The sequence below is a fragment of the Pristiophorus japonicus genome, chromosome 9, assembly GCF_044704955.1.
Source record: "Pristiophorus japonicus isolate sPriJap1 chromosome 9, sPriJap1.hap1, whole genome shotgun sequence".
NCBI classification, from domain to species: domain Eukaryota; kingdom Metazoa; phylum Chordata; class Chondrichthyes; family Pristiophoridae; genus Pristiophorus; species Pristiophorus japonicus.
The window spans coordinates 49,288,131-49,305,002 of NC_091985.1; the positions used below are offsets into that span (position 1 = coordinate 49,288,131).

The window sequence follows — 16,872 nt, forward strand, 5'->3', positions numbered from 1 at the left end:
GCACATAAGACTTTGGTGGGGGAAGTGATGTTATGTATGTATGTAAACCTTACCCAAATGTAAGACTTGCCACTAGGGGGCACACCTGTGGGAGACCTAAGGGTCACCTGTGCACCCTGGGGCAAGCAGGTATAAAAGGTGATTCACCATGCTGCTTCCCCACTCTGGAGTCTGAATAAAGAGATCAAGATCACAACAGTTTGAGCTTGTGATATAGTCCTGTGGATTTATTCTGAACATAACAGGTGACTTGACTGCAATGAAGAATCCTCGCATATCGTGGCTGTCGGCCAGTTGTTGTATCTCCTGTGCTTTCTCCATCCACCACCTGTTCTTTAGGTCCGGGTTTTTTGTTGAACCTCGGCCTTGAGCCGTCTGTAACGTTGCTTTGCTGCTCCCAAGTTGGGTTGTTGCTCGAGGCTCAGAAATGCTCTGCGCTTGCGACCTATTAGTTCTTGGATCTCCTGATCATTTTCATCAAACTAGACCTGGTGTTTTCTGTCGAGTGACTAAGCGTCTCTTCACAGGCATTGGTTATGGAGGCCTGGAGGGCAGAACAAGCGCTGCGGGCCCTTAGCATCTCAGGGTCATCAAGGCACGCCAGATTAGCTGTGAGGCGCTGGTTGTATAGGGCTCTCTTAGCTGGGTCCTTAAGTGCCCTGGCATTAACATTTTTGCGGCACTGTTTCTGCTGTCCCCTCTGCTTTAGGGCCACGTTAATGTCAATGATGGATCGGATTAGTCGGTGGTCCGTCCTGCAATCGTCAGTTCCTGTCATGGTGCGGGTGATGCGCACATCCTTGCGATCCCTGGCTTGGACAATGACATAGTCGAGCAGGTGCCAGTGTTTGAAGCGAGGGTGTTGCCATTGTATTTGTCCCTCTGGCGGAACAGGGTGTTGGTGATGAGGAGTTCATGTTCTAAACATTTTGTCAGGAGTAGGGTGCCGCTGGAGTTGGCTTTCCCTACCCCCTCTCTGCCAATCACGCCTCTCCAGAGGGCTGTGTCTTTGCCGACCCTGGCATTAAAGTCATCTAGGAAGATCAATTTGTCACCCGTGGGGACACGGGACAGGGATGTCTTGAGGTTGGAATAAAAACCCTCTTTAGCCTCATCCGTTGCATCGTGTGTTGGGGCGTATGCACTGTGGCGTATTGGTTCCGGGATAGGGTAATACGAAGAGTCATGAGGCGTTCGTTAACCCCGCAGGGGGCGTCTGAGGCGGTCGACCAGTTCATTTTTGACGGCGAAGCCGACTCCATGAAGGCGGCGTTCTTCCTCTGGTTTTCCTTTCCAGAAAAAGGTGTAATGTCTACCATGTTCCTTGAGCTGGCCTTCCCCTGCCCACCAGGTCTCGCTTAGGGCGGCGATGTCGATGTTAAAACGTCTAAGTTCCCGGGTAACTATGGCAGTGCGGTGTTCCGGCCTGTTGCTGTTGGAATTGTCCATGAGGGTCCTGATGTTCCAGGTCCCAAACTTCATATTAACGGAGTGGAAGATGCCTGTGCGCGAGTTCTTTTAACGTGGGGTGGCAGCTGCACACCGGCAACCACACGGGCTTAGCTGAGCAAGGTCTTGGTCCAGTGGCAAGGAGGTCCAAGATGACTGGAGACCAGGCATTGCTGTATAAGCCTAATTGCCTATGGCAAGGTGTTGGCCGTAAGCTCGCGCCGAGTAGCGCCATTGATGTTAGGTGGCCCGAGGCTTGACATCAATTGGGGGGCAGGCATTAGGAAGGTCAGTTGTCCACTGGGGTTCCGAGGGATGTTTTAAAAAGTTTCTTCCAAGGTTTCCAGTTATTTAAAAGTTTCCCCAAAGGTTTCCAAGTTGTTTAAAGTTTAAAAGTTTAAAAGTATTTCCAAATTGTTTAAAAAGTTACTCAGGTTGATTAAAAGTTTAAAAAATTGTTTGAGTTGATTAAAAGTTGATAAAAAGTCTAAAATGTAAATCAGTAGTAGGTGATAAAAGTTTTCCCAAATTGTTTAAAAGTTTAAAAGTTGATTAAAAGTTTAAGACGTAAGTCAGTAGTCGGAATTCCGGCCCCTCGAAGAAATTATGGCAGCTTGGTCCCTTCGGCTGGTTGAACGCCGGCCCCGGAGTCCCTTCGGCCGGTTGAACGCCGGCCCCGGAGTCCCTTCGGCCGGTTGAACGCCGGCCCCGGAGTCCCTTCGGCCGGTTGAACGCCGGCTCCGGAGTCCCTTCGGCCGGTTGAACGCCGGCCCCGGAGTCCCTTTGGCCGGTTGAACGCCGGCCCCGGAGTCCCTTCGGCCGGTTGAACGCCGGCCCAGGAGTCCCTTCGGCCGGTTGATCGCTGGCTCCGGAGTCCCTTCGGCCGGTTGAACGCCGGCCCCGGAGTCCCTTTGGCCGGTTGAACGCCGGCCCAGGAGTCCCTTCGGCCGGTTGATCGCTGGCTCCGGAGTCCCTTCGGTCGGTTGAACACCGGCCCCGGAGTCCCTTCGGCCGGTTGAACGCCGGCTCCGGAGTCCCTTCGGCCGGTTGAACGCCGGCCCCGGAGTCCCTTCGGCCGGTTGATCGCTGGCTCCGGAGTCCCTTCGGTCGGTTGAACACCGGCCCAGGAGTCCCTTTGGCCGGTTGAACGCCGGCCCCGGAGTCCCTTCGGCCGGTTGAACGCCGGCCCAGGAGTCCCTTCGGCCGGTTGAACGCCGGCCCCGGAGTCCCTTCGGCCGGTTGAACGCTGGCCCCGGAGTCCCTTCGGCCGGTTGAACACCGGCCCCGGAGTCCCTTCGGTCGGTTGAACGCCGGCCCCGGAGTCCCTTCGGCCGGTTGAACGCCGGCTCCGGAGTCCCTTCGGCCGGTTGAACGCTGGCTCCGGATTCCCTTCGGCCGGTTTAAAATGTCTTGGATGATGTCCCGGTGTAGGCCGCAAACCCCGAACAGGAGCCGCAGGGATCCCTCCAGCCCGGGGTAGAAGCGTATCATATACATAAATACAGTCTCAACAAGAGCAGGTCAGAGGCTGGGTATTCTGCGGCAACAGTCTCACCTCCTGACTCCCCAAAGCGTTTCCACCATCTACAAGGCACAAGTCAGGAACGTGATGGAATACCACTTACCTGGATGAGTGCAGCTCCAACACCACTCAGAAACTCAACACCATCCAGGATAAAGCAGTTTGCTTGATTGGCACCCTATCTACCACCTTCAACATTCACTCCCTCCACCACAGGCACACCGTGGCTGCAGTTTGTACCATCTACAAGATGCACTGCAGCAACTCGCCAAGGCTTCTTCGGCAGTACCTCCCAAATCCACGACTTCTACCACCTGGAAGGACAAGAGCAGCAGGCGCATGGGAGCATCATCACCTGCAAGTAACCCTCCAAGTTACACGCCATCCTGACTTGGAAATATATCGTCATTCCTTCATCGTTGCTGGGTCAAAATCCTGGAACTCCCTCCCTAAGAGCACTGTCGAAGTATCCTCACCACAAGGACTACAGTGGTTCAAGAAGGGAGCTCATCTCAAGGGTGATTAGGGATGGGCAATAAATGCTGGTCTTGCCAGCGATGACCACATCCCAGAACGAATAAAAATAAAACTACTGTGATACAATGCTTCCGTGTTACAACAAAGCTCAACTTACAAGCACTATGATACTTAAAGTATATGATGCATCAGCAACTAACTACTACAAGCAAGTAATATAAGGTGGGGCTGGAAGTTGGAAGAATTGGTGCCGAGTAGGTCCATGAGGACCTACTGCTAAACTTGGATGCCTAATGACAGAAGCAATGTTAACAGTGACCAATACCAGAATGAAATACAAGGCAAATTCATATGGTTACAACTGGCCAATCAATTAATGCCACTATTATGGCCAAGTTTACAAGACATAATACAATAGAAAACATTCTTCTATATAAGTGGGAAAGCAAAATGTGGGAACACCTAACATGACAAGAGAGTTATAGAAATGTTTATTTTATTCATTCACGGGATGTGGTCGTCGCTGGCAAGTCCAGCATTTATTGTCAATCCCTAATTGCCCCCGTAAAGGTGGTGATGAGCTGTATACCAAAAGTAGAGAGTTTATTAGGTTAGTCACCATCTTTCTTTTAAGCTTTTTCTTTTCAAAAACAGCAATTTCCTAGGATATTCATTACACAATACACATCACAGAATACTGTTCAGAAAAAAATACTATAATTGGCTCCTACGCAGTGATGTATGGCTGTTTCCTGCAGTACATAAAAGGATTAGGTGAGGGATGCACTTACCCATTGCAGAGACCCAATGCAGACCTTGGCAGCCATGAGCGGTATGCTTGGATCGCTGGGACGGAGCTTTGTACATTCTCTGAGAGCAGACACAGCCCACGTTGACTGAAAATTAAACAAGACAATGATCCAAAATTATTTTTTTCCCTGAATATATTTTGTTTACTCTCAGCACAATTGAGTTTCACGTCATTCAGAAAGGAAATATTAACAAATCTATTGAAATAATATTTAGTATACAGAATGTAAAGCTCAGCACTATAAACCACCATGAAAACAAAGCCAATCCAAAAAACGATGTTGTATATTTCTCCTAGATACCGTATGTCCAGTATAAAGCCAATAGTTTCAATGCAATGCATATTAGTAAAAAAAAACAAATATTAATGAGTCTGAAAGGGAAATAAAAGAAACAGGTTAGTTATTCTATAATTGGTACACATCCTTCTTCCTGGTTAGGTTTTCTCTAATTTTCTTTCCTCTCTTAAAGGGAGCAACACATGCTAGCATATTTCTCACAAGCAACAGCAGGCCTTTGGTACACCTCGCACAAATGACCACTTTTCATTGTGTGAGCCTAGACAGTTGGTGTTAGCATGCTATTCAATTCTGGATCGTTGCAGGGAGCGAGGATTTTGCAGCTAGGCCAAATTCTATCCTCATCTGATATCCACAAATATTCCAACAGGAAGTAACTGCATAACAGTCAGGAGCAGGACCCCCGGATTATTTTTCCATTCCTATTGAATGGACACTGAAAGTAACGTTAGTGCCTCTAACCCCACCCAGGATGAAATTAGCTACGTCGGCAAAGATCTTTCTCATCCTTGTGCCTCAGTACTGGGACAGGTGGTTAATCTGCCACTGAGTCATCAGGGAGCCCCTTCTTTGCTCTGGTAAGCTTTAAATTTAAGTACAATATTGAGCTAGTGACGCCCTTTAGAATGATTAACATACCGACTTTGAATTTCCCAATCCCCCACCATTATTTCAGTGGAGATTCCCAGAACCCCCACACAAATGGCATAAACAGCTGTTTGCACAGATTCTCCAGGGATACTCCGATCTCTCGCTGAAGTTGCACCGGGAATTGGGATAGCTCCTCTGAAAATTTGGGGGCGGTCTCTTTTTTCCCATTAATTGTTTTGGACTATTTGTTTAAGACAGTAATTACTGATAACATCATCTCAGCTAACTAGGAGCCGTTGCTGAGCCTGACAGTGTAAGACAGTTGAACTAAACACTGGTAAATTGCCATGATTTACCCAGCAGCATTTCATTTGAACCACAGAGTTATTGGCTTTGTGAGGAAGTAGAACTGACTGCTTCAAGCCAGGTTCTCAAACAACGTCATCAACACAACACTCACTGTTCAAGTGAAAACATTCCAAAAGTTAAGGAGAAGTGACATGCAAAAAATGATAGGCTGTTAACATCTCATTGCCGAGAGCATGCAGAAATCAAGCGCAGGCAACGGAAAGAGCGTGCTGCAAATCTGTCCCACCCTGCCTTACCCTCAACGACTATATGTCCCACCTGTGACTGGGACTGTGGCTCTCGTATTGGACTGTTCAGCCACCTAAGGACTCATTTTAAGAGTGGAGGCAAGTCTTCCTCGATTCCGAGGGACTGCCTATGATAATACGTTGAAATGGTTTGACTTTTTTTTTTAAAACGAGGAAATGGTGACATTTAAAATGAAAACACTCATTTGTAGCAGAGATCGTCTCTCATTTGGAAAAGCATTTTTGAGTTATGTAGCATTAACACAAATAACATAAAAAGTTAGCCTTTAAAAACATGTTCCATAGCTAAAGGGAGAAAATAAATGCTGACCAAGGGCCGTGTGGCTCTTTGTCGGCCAGCGCGGACACGATGGGCCGGAATGGCCTCCTTCTGCGCTGTAAATTTCTTATGTTTCTATCCTCCTCATAGGCATCCAGTTTAGCTTGAGTAACAGAGATGGCTGGAACCTAATATCTTCCTTCTTATGTGGTCCCTTGTATTGAAGATGACCTGCTTCCACACCAAAAAGGGATGAGTTCACAGGTGTTTCAATGAAGGACCGATATTCCAGGTCCCGAACTACATCTTGAAGGGTGGAAGATGCCTGTGCGTGGATTTTTTTAATGTGTGGTGGCCGTAGCACACCAGCCACCACACGGGCTTGACAGAGCTAGGTCTTGGTCCAGTGGCGACGATTAACCAAGTCAACTGAAGACACGCTCTGCTGCACAGACCTAGTGCGCACACATATCGCAGTGTGGGCTGGCCCATGCTGCCTCTGGGCCCTCGCCTCTTCTGGGCCCCGACTCACGCCTCTCACTCAACTGCAGCTCACATTGTACTATGGGCTGCCTGAGCTTGCAGATGCATAGGAATGTGTTCCTGCACAACAAGATCATATTTACATTTTCTCACAAAATTTCTCTGCCATTTTTCTCCATTCTCTCTCTTGAAGGCACTGAATCCCTGCTGTACCTTAGCTCAAGTGTGAGAACTGGTAGCGAGTGCCGAAAGTCACAGACGAAAGGGACATCCTAATGGTGCCCAATACCATCCTCACCAGATATCCTCGCGTGCACTTCCAGTAGACAGAAATCCAGTGCTGCCAGACCAGGCACGCACCACACCCGCAGTAGCCATCAGTTCTGTATCCTCCCATTCCCCTCATTCCTGACAGACTCCAAGAATCCACCAATGAAACAAACTCTACATTTCACCCTCCAGCTCTGCTATACTCCAGGCTCCCCTCCACAGTGGTGTTCGCCCAAAGGAATCAACCCCCCTCAAAAGGTGGCAAACATCAGGACCCCCACCCCAGTGCGGGCAAATTCTGTTTCCAGTGGTAGAAGGGTTGGCACATACTATAAATGGCAAGATTTTGAAAAGTATAGATGAGCATGGTGTCCATGTACACAAAACCGTAAAGGTGGCACGGCAAGTTAATAAAGCACATGAGGTACTATAAACAGAGGCATAGAATATGAAAGCAAAGAGATCAGGCTAGAATTTTATAAATCACTGGTTGTGCTTCAGCTGGAATATTGTGGACAATCTGCAATCTGGGCACCACACTTCAGGTAAGATGCAAAAACCTTAGAAAGGGTACGGTAGAGGTTTACCAGGAAATTACCAGTGATGAAGAGAGGTTGGTAAAGTTAGGATTATTCTCCTTGGAACAGAGAAGATTAAGAGGTGACCTAATAGAGGTTTTCAGGATGATGAGATGTTTTGATAGAGCAGACAAGAGAAATCTAATCCCTCTGGCAAGTGGATCAATAACCAGAGCTCATAGATTAAAAATCATTGGCAAAAAATCTAGACGGGAGATGAGGAGAAACTTTTCCACTCAGAGTTGTCGGGATCTGGAATGCTCTATCTGAAAAGGTGGACAGATACTTGAGGATGAGGAACTTACAGGGTTATGGACAAAAAGTGGGGTGTGTGACTAAACAAGACTGTTCTTTCAAAGAGCCAGCACAGGCATGACAGGCCGAGTAGCCTCCTTCTTTAAGTTTCTATGATTCTATGAACCAGAGAACACAGATTTAAGCCAATTGGCAAAACAACCAGAGGTGACACGAGAAAGAATTTACACAATGAGTTGTTATGATCTGGAATGTACTGCCTGAAAGGGCGGTGGAAGCAGACTTAATAATAACTTTCAAAACTGAATTGGATAAATACTTGAAGGGGGTAAATTTGCAGGGCTATGTGGAAAGAGCAGGGGAGTGGGACTAATTGGATAGCTCTTTCAAAGAGTTGGCACAGGTACAATGGGCTAAATGGCCTCTTTCTGTGCTGTATCATTCTATGATTCCATGCACTGATCATCTGCCAAAGTGAAATGTTCACCTCCATCTATAGATGTAGGCAGGCTTCAAGGGCATCGTTCATGCGACCAAACCTGCCTCTGCATGTTGTCCTCCTCTAATCGCATTATATAGGGGAACGCCTACATAGGAAACCCAATGGTGGAAACTTCCAATGGTAGAAAAGATCTTTTTACATAAAGGCTCATGAGAACCTAACTGCGAGCAGGCAAAGTACAAAAAAATGCAATAGCTAAATTACACGCACATCTATATCACCGAGTCCTTTTCATAACCTGCAGAATATTTATTACAACCAAACAACCTACTTCAAACAGGCACGATATATGTCTGACATCATGCATGCTTCTAAAATAATTAAATTAATCGCCCGTCTGTCCTCTGTCGCTGATCCCACCCACCAGAAATTGCGTTGGGTGCAAAGTAGGTGGATCTCCTGTGGGCAGGACTTCTGCCCATTTTCTGTTCCTGGTGGTCCATTTAATGCTGCTACAACAAACAACCAGGAGCAGAAAAATCTAGGCTGATCCAGGCCTAAACTTGGGCTCCAGAACACCCCTCCGCCCCCACCACCACCCCACCCCTCCAGTCCCCCGCTCCCGAATACCAGGCAACATCATAAATTTATAGTGATCACCAAAAGAACGAAGGGACAGAGTAGGAGAAATTTTATCATCCAGAAGATAGTTAGAACATGAAATGCCCCACAATAATGGAAGCAGTTTCTAGAATAGCTTTTTAAAAAAATGAATAAATATTTGAGAAAGAAAAATATGAACGGGTATGGGAAAAGTGCAGAGGATTGGGACTAAGTGGATAGCTCTTTCTGTACTCTGTTAGTCTCTGTACTGTGAAATTCTATGATTGGGAGAGATTATTTTGTATATTAATAAATATGCAAAATAATGAATAGTCTCTTTGCATAGCTGCCCAGCATTTACTTAATTTATCTATTAACTGCTTCTATACAATGACAAATCTACTGCAACTGTAGAAGGTAAACTTCTGGACAATTTAATATGTGACAAGGCCCAAGATGCACATTCATCTTTAAACTACTGCAGAGCTAATATCATTAATTCATAGCAAATCGAGACAAGAATTAGGCCAGCATTCAGGAAGCGTTTTCAGTTTAGTCCCTTGGCTGCTGGTTAATGTATGAAGATGTTATTTTAGGACAAATGTTCACTGGGGGAAAATAAAGTTATGTTAGTCATTTTGGCAAATGTGCTTAAAACCGTTGTCATGGCTACAATTATCAGAATGGTAATGTAAAGAGTCAGCATGCAAATCTTATTTCACTTCACTAGATCAAATACCTCCAACTACTTAAACAAAGATTGTAAACTTCAATGGTTAGGTAGATTCAGATTAGGTAAAAATCAAACAGACCTGAAATCATTAATAATTTATTCTCGTGGCTGACTGAATCTAACACATGCCTTGCACAATCAGCTGGATTTCCTCCACACAGGAATGTATTTTCCATTTCACTTTCCATGATTTACAAAAAGAATGCCAACCTTCGGTATTTCCATAGTGAATCAGAGTGCGCCAGACAAGAGATTGCATTCAGTGCTTCATGGTGCTTTCTTGAAAAAATAGTAACACTGTACAATTATTTGTGTTGTGTGTCAGGAAATGGAATACAAGCAATCATCTAATATTCCCAATTTTCTTCTCTCCTGAACTGGCTGTTGCTGGGACATAATTCAATGGGTGGTGGCCAGCCTTTCATTTGCTCACTCGAATGGCCATTCTCCACGTGCGAGACTGGACAGGATACTGGTGAGATATTCAGCCATGGCTGAGCTCCAGCCCGTTCTCACTTGATGCTCATTTATCTAGAATTATTATACAGTGGATTCCCACTGTTCCCTGAAGTTTAACACGCCACACCCCTTCCCATCCCCAACCCCTTCAGGTCAGCACCCCTCCTCCCCCTCTCCACCCCCTTCAGGTCAGCACTCCCCCTCCCCCTCCCCTTCAGGTCAGCACTCCCCCTCCCCTTCAGGTCAGCACTCCCCCTCCCCTTCAGGTCAGCACACCCCTCCCACTCCCCACCCCCTTCAGGTCAGCACCCCCCCTCCCCCTCTCCACCCCCTTCAGGTCAGCACTTCCCCTCCCCCTCCCCCACCCCCTTCAGTTCAGCACTCCCCCTCCCCCTTCAGGTCAGCACACGCCCTCACCCTCCCCACCCCCTTCAGGTCAGCACACCCCCTCCCCCTCCCCCTCCCCACCCCCTTCAGGTCAGCACCCCCCCTCCCCCTCTCCACCCCCTTCAGGTCAGCACTTCCCCTCCCCCTCCCCCTTCAGGTCAGCACACCCCCTCCCCCTCCCCACCCCCTTCAGGTCAGCACTTCCCCTCCCCCTCCCCCTTCAGGTCAGCACACCCCCTCCCCCTCCCCACCCCCTTCAGGTCAGCACCCCCCCTCCCCCCCCTTCAGGTCAGCACTTCCCCTCCCCCTTCCCCACCCCCTTCAGTTCAGCACTCCCCCTCCCCCTTCAGGTCAGCACACCCCCTCCCCCTCCCCACCCCCTTCAGGTCAGCACACCCCCTCCCCCTCCCCACCCCCTTCAGGTCAGCACCCCCCCCCCTCCCCCTCTCCACCCACTTCAAGTCAGCACTTCCCCTCCCCCTCCCCTTCAGGTCAGCACACCCCCTCCCCCCCTCCCCAACCCCCTTCAGGTCAGCACTCCCCCTCCCCCTCCCCCTTCAGGTCAGCACACCCCCTCCCCCTTCAGGTCAGCACTTCCCCTCCCCCTCCCCCTTCAGGTCAGCACGCGCCCTCCCCCTCCCCCTTCAGGTCAGTACGCGCCCTCCCCCTCCCCTCCCCTCCCCCTTCAGGTCAGCACTTCCCCTCCCCACCCCCACAGCTTCAGTTCAGCACTTTCCCTTCCCCTCCTCAGACCCTTCACTTTAATGCACCCCCTTCCCATCCCCTCCCCAATGTTGTGTATGGAGAAAGAGTCAGACTGTGAGCTCAAAGTAAAGTGTGACCGAAGTCTTTTATTGCAGGTCTCCAGAATGCCTCTCCAACCTGTGAAGCCTTCTTAAATACCTGTGCTCCCAAAGGATTATGGGATCCCTTGGGACTCCGGGGAATGAGCCCTCTGGTGGCTGTACAGAGGAAGTACAAGTCCACATATGTAACATTTCCCCCGCAAAGTCAAAAGTGTAACTATTTACAATGTGAGTCAATCTGGGGCCCTTCTTGCCCTGGTTGATCGTCTCGGTGTGAAAGCTGGTATTGTTGAACCATTTGTTGGGCCCTCGCTGGGCTGCTGTGCAGCTGGCCTTGCTGGGCTGCCTGGTGTGTTGGGCCCTGCAGGACTGTTGTGGATGATGGGTTCTGCTTTGTGGTCAACTGTGGTGTCGGTTGCCACTGGTGTGTATGTTGGGGAATCCAAGTAGGGTCCAAGGTGGGTTGCTCAGGGTAGTCCGTGAATCTGAGTTTCATTTGGTCCAAGTGTTTCCGGTGAATAAGTCCATTTGAAAGTTTGACCCAAAACATCCTGCTCCCCTCTTTGGCCATGACAGTGCCGGGAAGCCACTTGGGACCTTGTCCATAATTTAATACAAATACAGGATCATTGATTTCAATCTCGCGTGACACATTTGCACTATCGTGGTATGCACTTTGTTGAAGCCGCCTGCTCTCTATCTGTTAATGTAGATCAGGGTAAACTAACGGGAGCCTTGTCTTAAGTGCTCTTTTCATGAGCAGTTCAGCAGGTGGGATCCCAGCGAGTGAGTGTGGTCTCGTGCGGTAGCTAAGCAGGACCTCGGGATAGGCGAGTCTGCAGTGAGCCTTCAGTTACCCTCTTCAAGCCTTGCTTGATGTTTGCACTGCTCTCTCTGCCTGACCATTGGACGCTGGTTTAAACGGGGCAGATGTGACATGTTTGATCCCGTTACGGGTCATGAATTCTTTGAACTCATCACTCGTAAAACATGGCCCGTTGTCGCTCACCAGGACATTGGGTAGGCCGTGTGTGGCAAACATGGCCCGCAGGCTTTCAGTGGTGGCAGCGGACGTGCTAGCCGACATTATCTCACATTCAATCCACTTGGAGTATGCGTCTACAACCACAAGGAACTTTTTACCCAAGAACGGGCCTGCATAATCGACGTGTACCCTAGACCACGGTTTGGAGGGCCAAGACCATAAACTTAGCAACGTCTTCCTGGGTACATTGCTTAACTGCGAGCATGTATTACATCTGTGAATGCAGGACTCTAAGTCCGCATCGATACTGGGCCACCACACGTGGGATCTGGCTATCGCTTTCATCATTACAATGCCTGGGTGGATACTGTGGAGGTCATTGATGAAGGTGTCTCAGCCCTTCTTGGGGACTACTACTCGATTGCCCCACAGAAGGCAATCTGCCTGTATAGACATTTCATCTTTGCGCCACTGGAACGGCTTTATCTCTTCCTGCATTTCCACTGGGACACTGGACCAGCTCCCGTCAAGCACACAGCTTTTGACAAGAGAAAATAAGGGGTCCTGGCTTGTCAAGGTTTTGATCTGCCGGGCAGTGACGGGTGATTGCTCACTCTCAAATACTTCCATAACCATGGCTAGATCTGCGCGCTGTGCCATTTCCACCCCTGTGGTGAGCAATGGCAGCCTACTGGGAGCATCAGCGCAGTTTTCTGTGCCTGGCCTGTGGCGGATGGCGTAGTTGTATGTGGACAACATGAGCACCCATCTCTGGATGCGGGCTGATGCGTTGGTATTTATCCCTTTACTCTCGGAAAACAGGGATATAAGTGGCTTATGGTCAGTTTCCAATTCGAATTTTAGTCCAAGCAGGTATTGATGCATTTTCTTTATCCCATAGACACACGCTAACACTTCTTTTTCAATCATGCTGTAGGCTCTCTCGGCCTTAGATAGACTCCTGGATGCGTAAGCAACCAGTTGCAGTTTCCCGAAATCATTAGCTTGTTGCAATAGACACCCGACGGCATATGACGACGCATCACATGCTAGTACCAAACGCTTACATGGATCATACAACACAAGCAATTTGTTTGAGCATAACAATTTTCTCGCTTTTACAAAGGCATTTTCTTGGCTTTTGCCCCAAACCCATTCGTCCCCTTTTCGTAGTAAGACATGTAGTGGTTCTAGCAGGGTGCTGAGACCCAGTAAGAAGTTACCAAAGTATTCAAGAGTCCCAGAAACGACCACAGCTCCGTCACATTCTGTGGCCTTGGTGCTTTCTCGATTGCTTCCGTCATCACATTGGTGGGTCTGATGCCGTCCGCCGCAATCCTCCTTCCCAGGAACTCCACTTCAGGTGCCAGGAAAACGAACTTCGAGCGTTTTAACCTGAGCCCCATGCGGTTGAGTCAACTAAGAACCTCCTCCAGGTGCTCGACTGTGTTCTGACCTGTGACCAAGATGTCGTCCTGGAAGACCACGGTGTGCGGGACCGACTTCAGTAAACTTTCCATGTTTCTCTCGAATATCGCCGCCGCTGATCGGATTCCAAACGGGCATCTGTTAGAAACAAAAAGACCTTTGTGCGTGTTGATGCAAGTGAGGGTCTTCGATGATTCCTCCAGTTCCTGTGTCATGTAGGCTGAAGTCAGATCCAGCTTCGTTAACGTCTTTCCTCCCGCCAGCGTTGCAAAGAGGTCGTCGGCTTTTGGTAGTGGGCATTGGTCCTGCAGGGAGAAATGATTAATAGTTACTTTGTAATCGTCACAGATTCTGATGGTGCCGTCTGGCTTGAAGACTGGGACAATAGGAATGGCCCACTCGCTGAACTCGATCAGTGAAATGATGACCTCTCGTTGCAGCTGTTCTAGCTCGATCTCTACACTTTCTCTCATCAAGTACAGTACTGCTCTCGCCTTGTGATGGATGGGTCGCGCCCCCAGAATTAGATGGATCTGCACTTTTGCTCCTTGGAATTTCCCGATGCCTGGGTCGAACAGCGAAGGAAATTTGTTTAAGACCTGGGCATATGAAGTGTTGTCAGCGGGCAAAACCACTTGGACGTTGTCCCAGTTCCAGCGTATCTTTCCCAGCCAGCTCCTGCCGAGCAGCGTGGGACCATCGCCCTGTGCCATCCAGAGTGGTAGCTTGTGCACTGCTCCATCGTAGGAGACCTTTACGGTAGCACTGCCGCTTACAGGAATCAGTTCTTTCGTGTAAGTTCTCAGACTCGTCGAACTGGAGTTAAGACTGGTCTTGAGGCCTTGTTGCACCACAACCTTTCAAAAGTCTTTTTGCCCATGATGGACTGGCACGCGCCCGTGTCCAGCTCCATTGACATCGGGAATCCATTTAGTTCAACATTCAGCATGATCAGGGGACAATTCGTGGTGAATGTGTGCACCGCATGTACCTCTGCCTCCTCTATCTGAGGCTCTGGTTGATAGTGATCCTCTGTGGATCTGTTCTCCTCTGCAACATGGTGGTTTGCAGGTTTAACAGGCTTAACAGCTCGCCTGCACACTTGTTGGAGGTGTCCCATTGTTCCACAGCCCTTGCAAACGTATCCTTTGAATCGGCATGAATGGAAACGATGATTACCCCCGCAGCACCAACAAGGTGTTAATGGCCTTGCATTCATCACCCTTGATGGTGGACTCTGAGACATCTGCGGACGTGTAGCTGCAGGTATATGTGACCTGCCCTGTATGTTACAATTCGAAAACATCACTTTGTTCACAGTACTTGTAGCAGCACTTATGTGCTGAGAAATTTGCTTAGTATTGTCACTGGTGGCAATGAACGCCTGGGCTATCGCTATGGCCTTACTCAAGGTTGGGGTCTCTACAGTCAAAAGCTTGCGAAGTATGGTTTCGTGGCCGATGCCAAGTAAGAAAAAGTCTCTGAGCATGTGCTCCAAATGTCCTTCAAATTCGCAATGTCATGCAACGTGTCTCAGCTCAGCGACATAACTCGCCACTTCCTGGCCTTCAGACCTTTTGTAGGGGTAGAACCGGTACCTCACAATCAGAACGCTTTCCTTCGGGTTCAAATACTCTCGGACCAATGTGCACAAATCGTTGTACGATTTCTCCGTGGGTTTCGCTGGATTGAGCAGATTCTTCATGAGGCCATACGTTGGTGCCCCACAGACGGTGAGGAGGATCGCTCTAGAAACATAGAAATTAGGTGCAGGAGTAGGCCATTCGGCCCTTCGAGCCTACACCACCACTTAATGAGATCATGGCTGATCATTCTCTCAGTACCCTTTCCTGCTTTCTCTCCATACCCCTTGATCCCCTTAACAATAAGGGCCATATCTAACTCACTCTTGAATATATCCAATGAACTGGCATCAACAACTCTCTGCAGCAGGGAATTCCACAGGTTTACAACTCTCTGAATGAAGAAGTTTCTCCTCATCTCAGTCCTAGATGGCCTAGCCCTTATCCTAAGACTATGTCCCCTCTGGTTCTGGACTTCCCCAACATCGGGAACATTCTTCCCGCATCTAACCTGTCCAGTCCCGTCAGAATCTTATACGTTTCGATGAGATCCCCTCTCATCCTTCTAAACACCAATGAATAAAGGCCCAGTTGATCCAGTCTCTCCTCATATGTCAGTCCAGCCATCCCTGGAATAAGTCTGGTGAACCTCAATAGCAAGAACGTCCTTCCTCAGATTAGGAGACCAAAACTGAACACAATATTCCAGGTGAGGCCTCACGAAGGCCCTATGCAACTGCATTAAGTCCTCTCTGCCCCTATACTCAAAGCCCCTAGTTATGAAGGCCAACATACCATTTGCCTTCTTCACCACCTGCTGTACCTGCATGCCAACTTTCAATGACTGATGAAACATGACACCCAGGTCTCGTTGCATCTCCCCTTTTCCTAATCTGCCGCCATCCAGATAATATTCTGCCTTCGTGTTTTTGCCCCCAAAATGGATAACCTCACATTTATCCACATTATACTGCATCTGCCATGCATTTGCCCACTCACCTAACCTGTCCAGGTCACCCTGCAGTCTCTTAGCACCCTTCTCACAGCTCACACCACTACCCAGTTTAGTGTCATCTGCAAACTTGGAGAGATTACACTCAATTCCTTCATCTAAATCGTTAATGTATATTGTAAAGAGCTGGGGTCCCAGCACTGAGCCCTGCGGCACTCCACTAGTCACTGCCTGCCATTCTGAAAAGGACCCGTTTATCCCGATTCTCTGCTTCCTGTCTGCCAACCAGTTCTCTATCCATGTCAGTACTTTACCTCCAATACCACGTGCTTTGATTTTGCACACCAATCTCTTGTGTGGGACTTTGTCAAAAGCCTTTTGAAAGTCCAAATGCACCACATCCACTGATTCTCCCTTGTCCACTCTGCTAGTTACATCCTCAAATAATTCCAGAAGATTCATCAAGCATGATTTCCCTTTCATAAACCCATGCTGACTTGGACCGATCCTGTCACTGCTTTCCAAATGCGCTGCTATTTTATCCTTAATGATTGATTCCAACATTTTCCTCACTACTGATGTTAGGCTAACCGGTCTATAATTACCCGCTTTCTCTCTCCCTCCTTTTTTAAAAAGTGGTGTTACATTAGCTACCCTCCAGTCCATTGCAACTGATGCAGAGTCGATAGAATGTTGGAAAATGATCACCAATGCATCCACTATTTCTAGGGCCACTTCCTTAAGTACTCTGGGATGCAGACTATCAGGACCTGGGGATTTATCGGACTTCAATTCCATCAATTTCCCTAACACAATTTCCCACCTAATAAGGATATCCTTCAGTTTCTCCTTCTCACTAGACCCACTGTCTCCTAGTACATTCG

At 48.4% G+C, this 16,872-nt stretch overlaps 1 protein-coding gene across 3 annotated transcripts in view; it reads right to left on the bottom strand.

The window, feature by feature from the left end:
• The window catches only part of LOC139273041 (tetratricopeptide repeat protein 7A-like), a 491,323-nt gene that overhangs the window by 272,415 nt on the left and 202,036 nt on the right, over positions 1 to 16,872 (bottom strand). For all 3 annotated transcript variants that reach the window (XM_070889337.1, XM_070889338.1, XM_070889339.1), the window contains one exon: positions 4,240 to 4,344. In XM_070889337.1, coding sequence (XP_070745438.1) covers positions 4,240 to 4,344 — 105 coding nt within the window. The remainder of the gene's footprint in view (positions 1 to 4,239; positions 4,345 to 16,872) is intronic.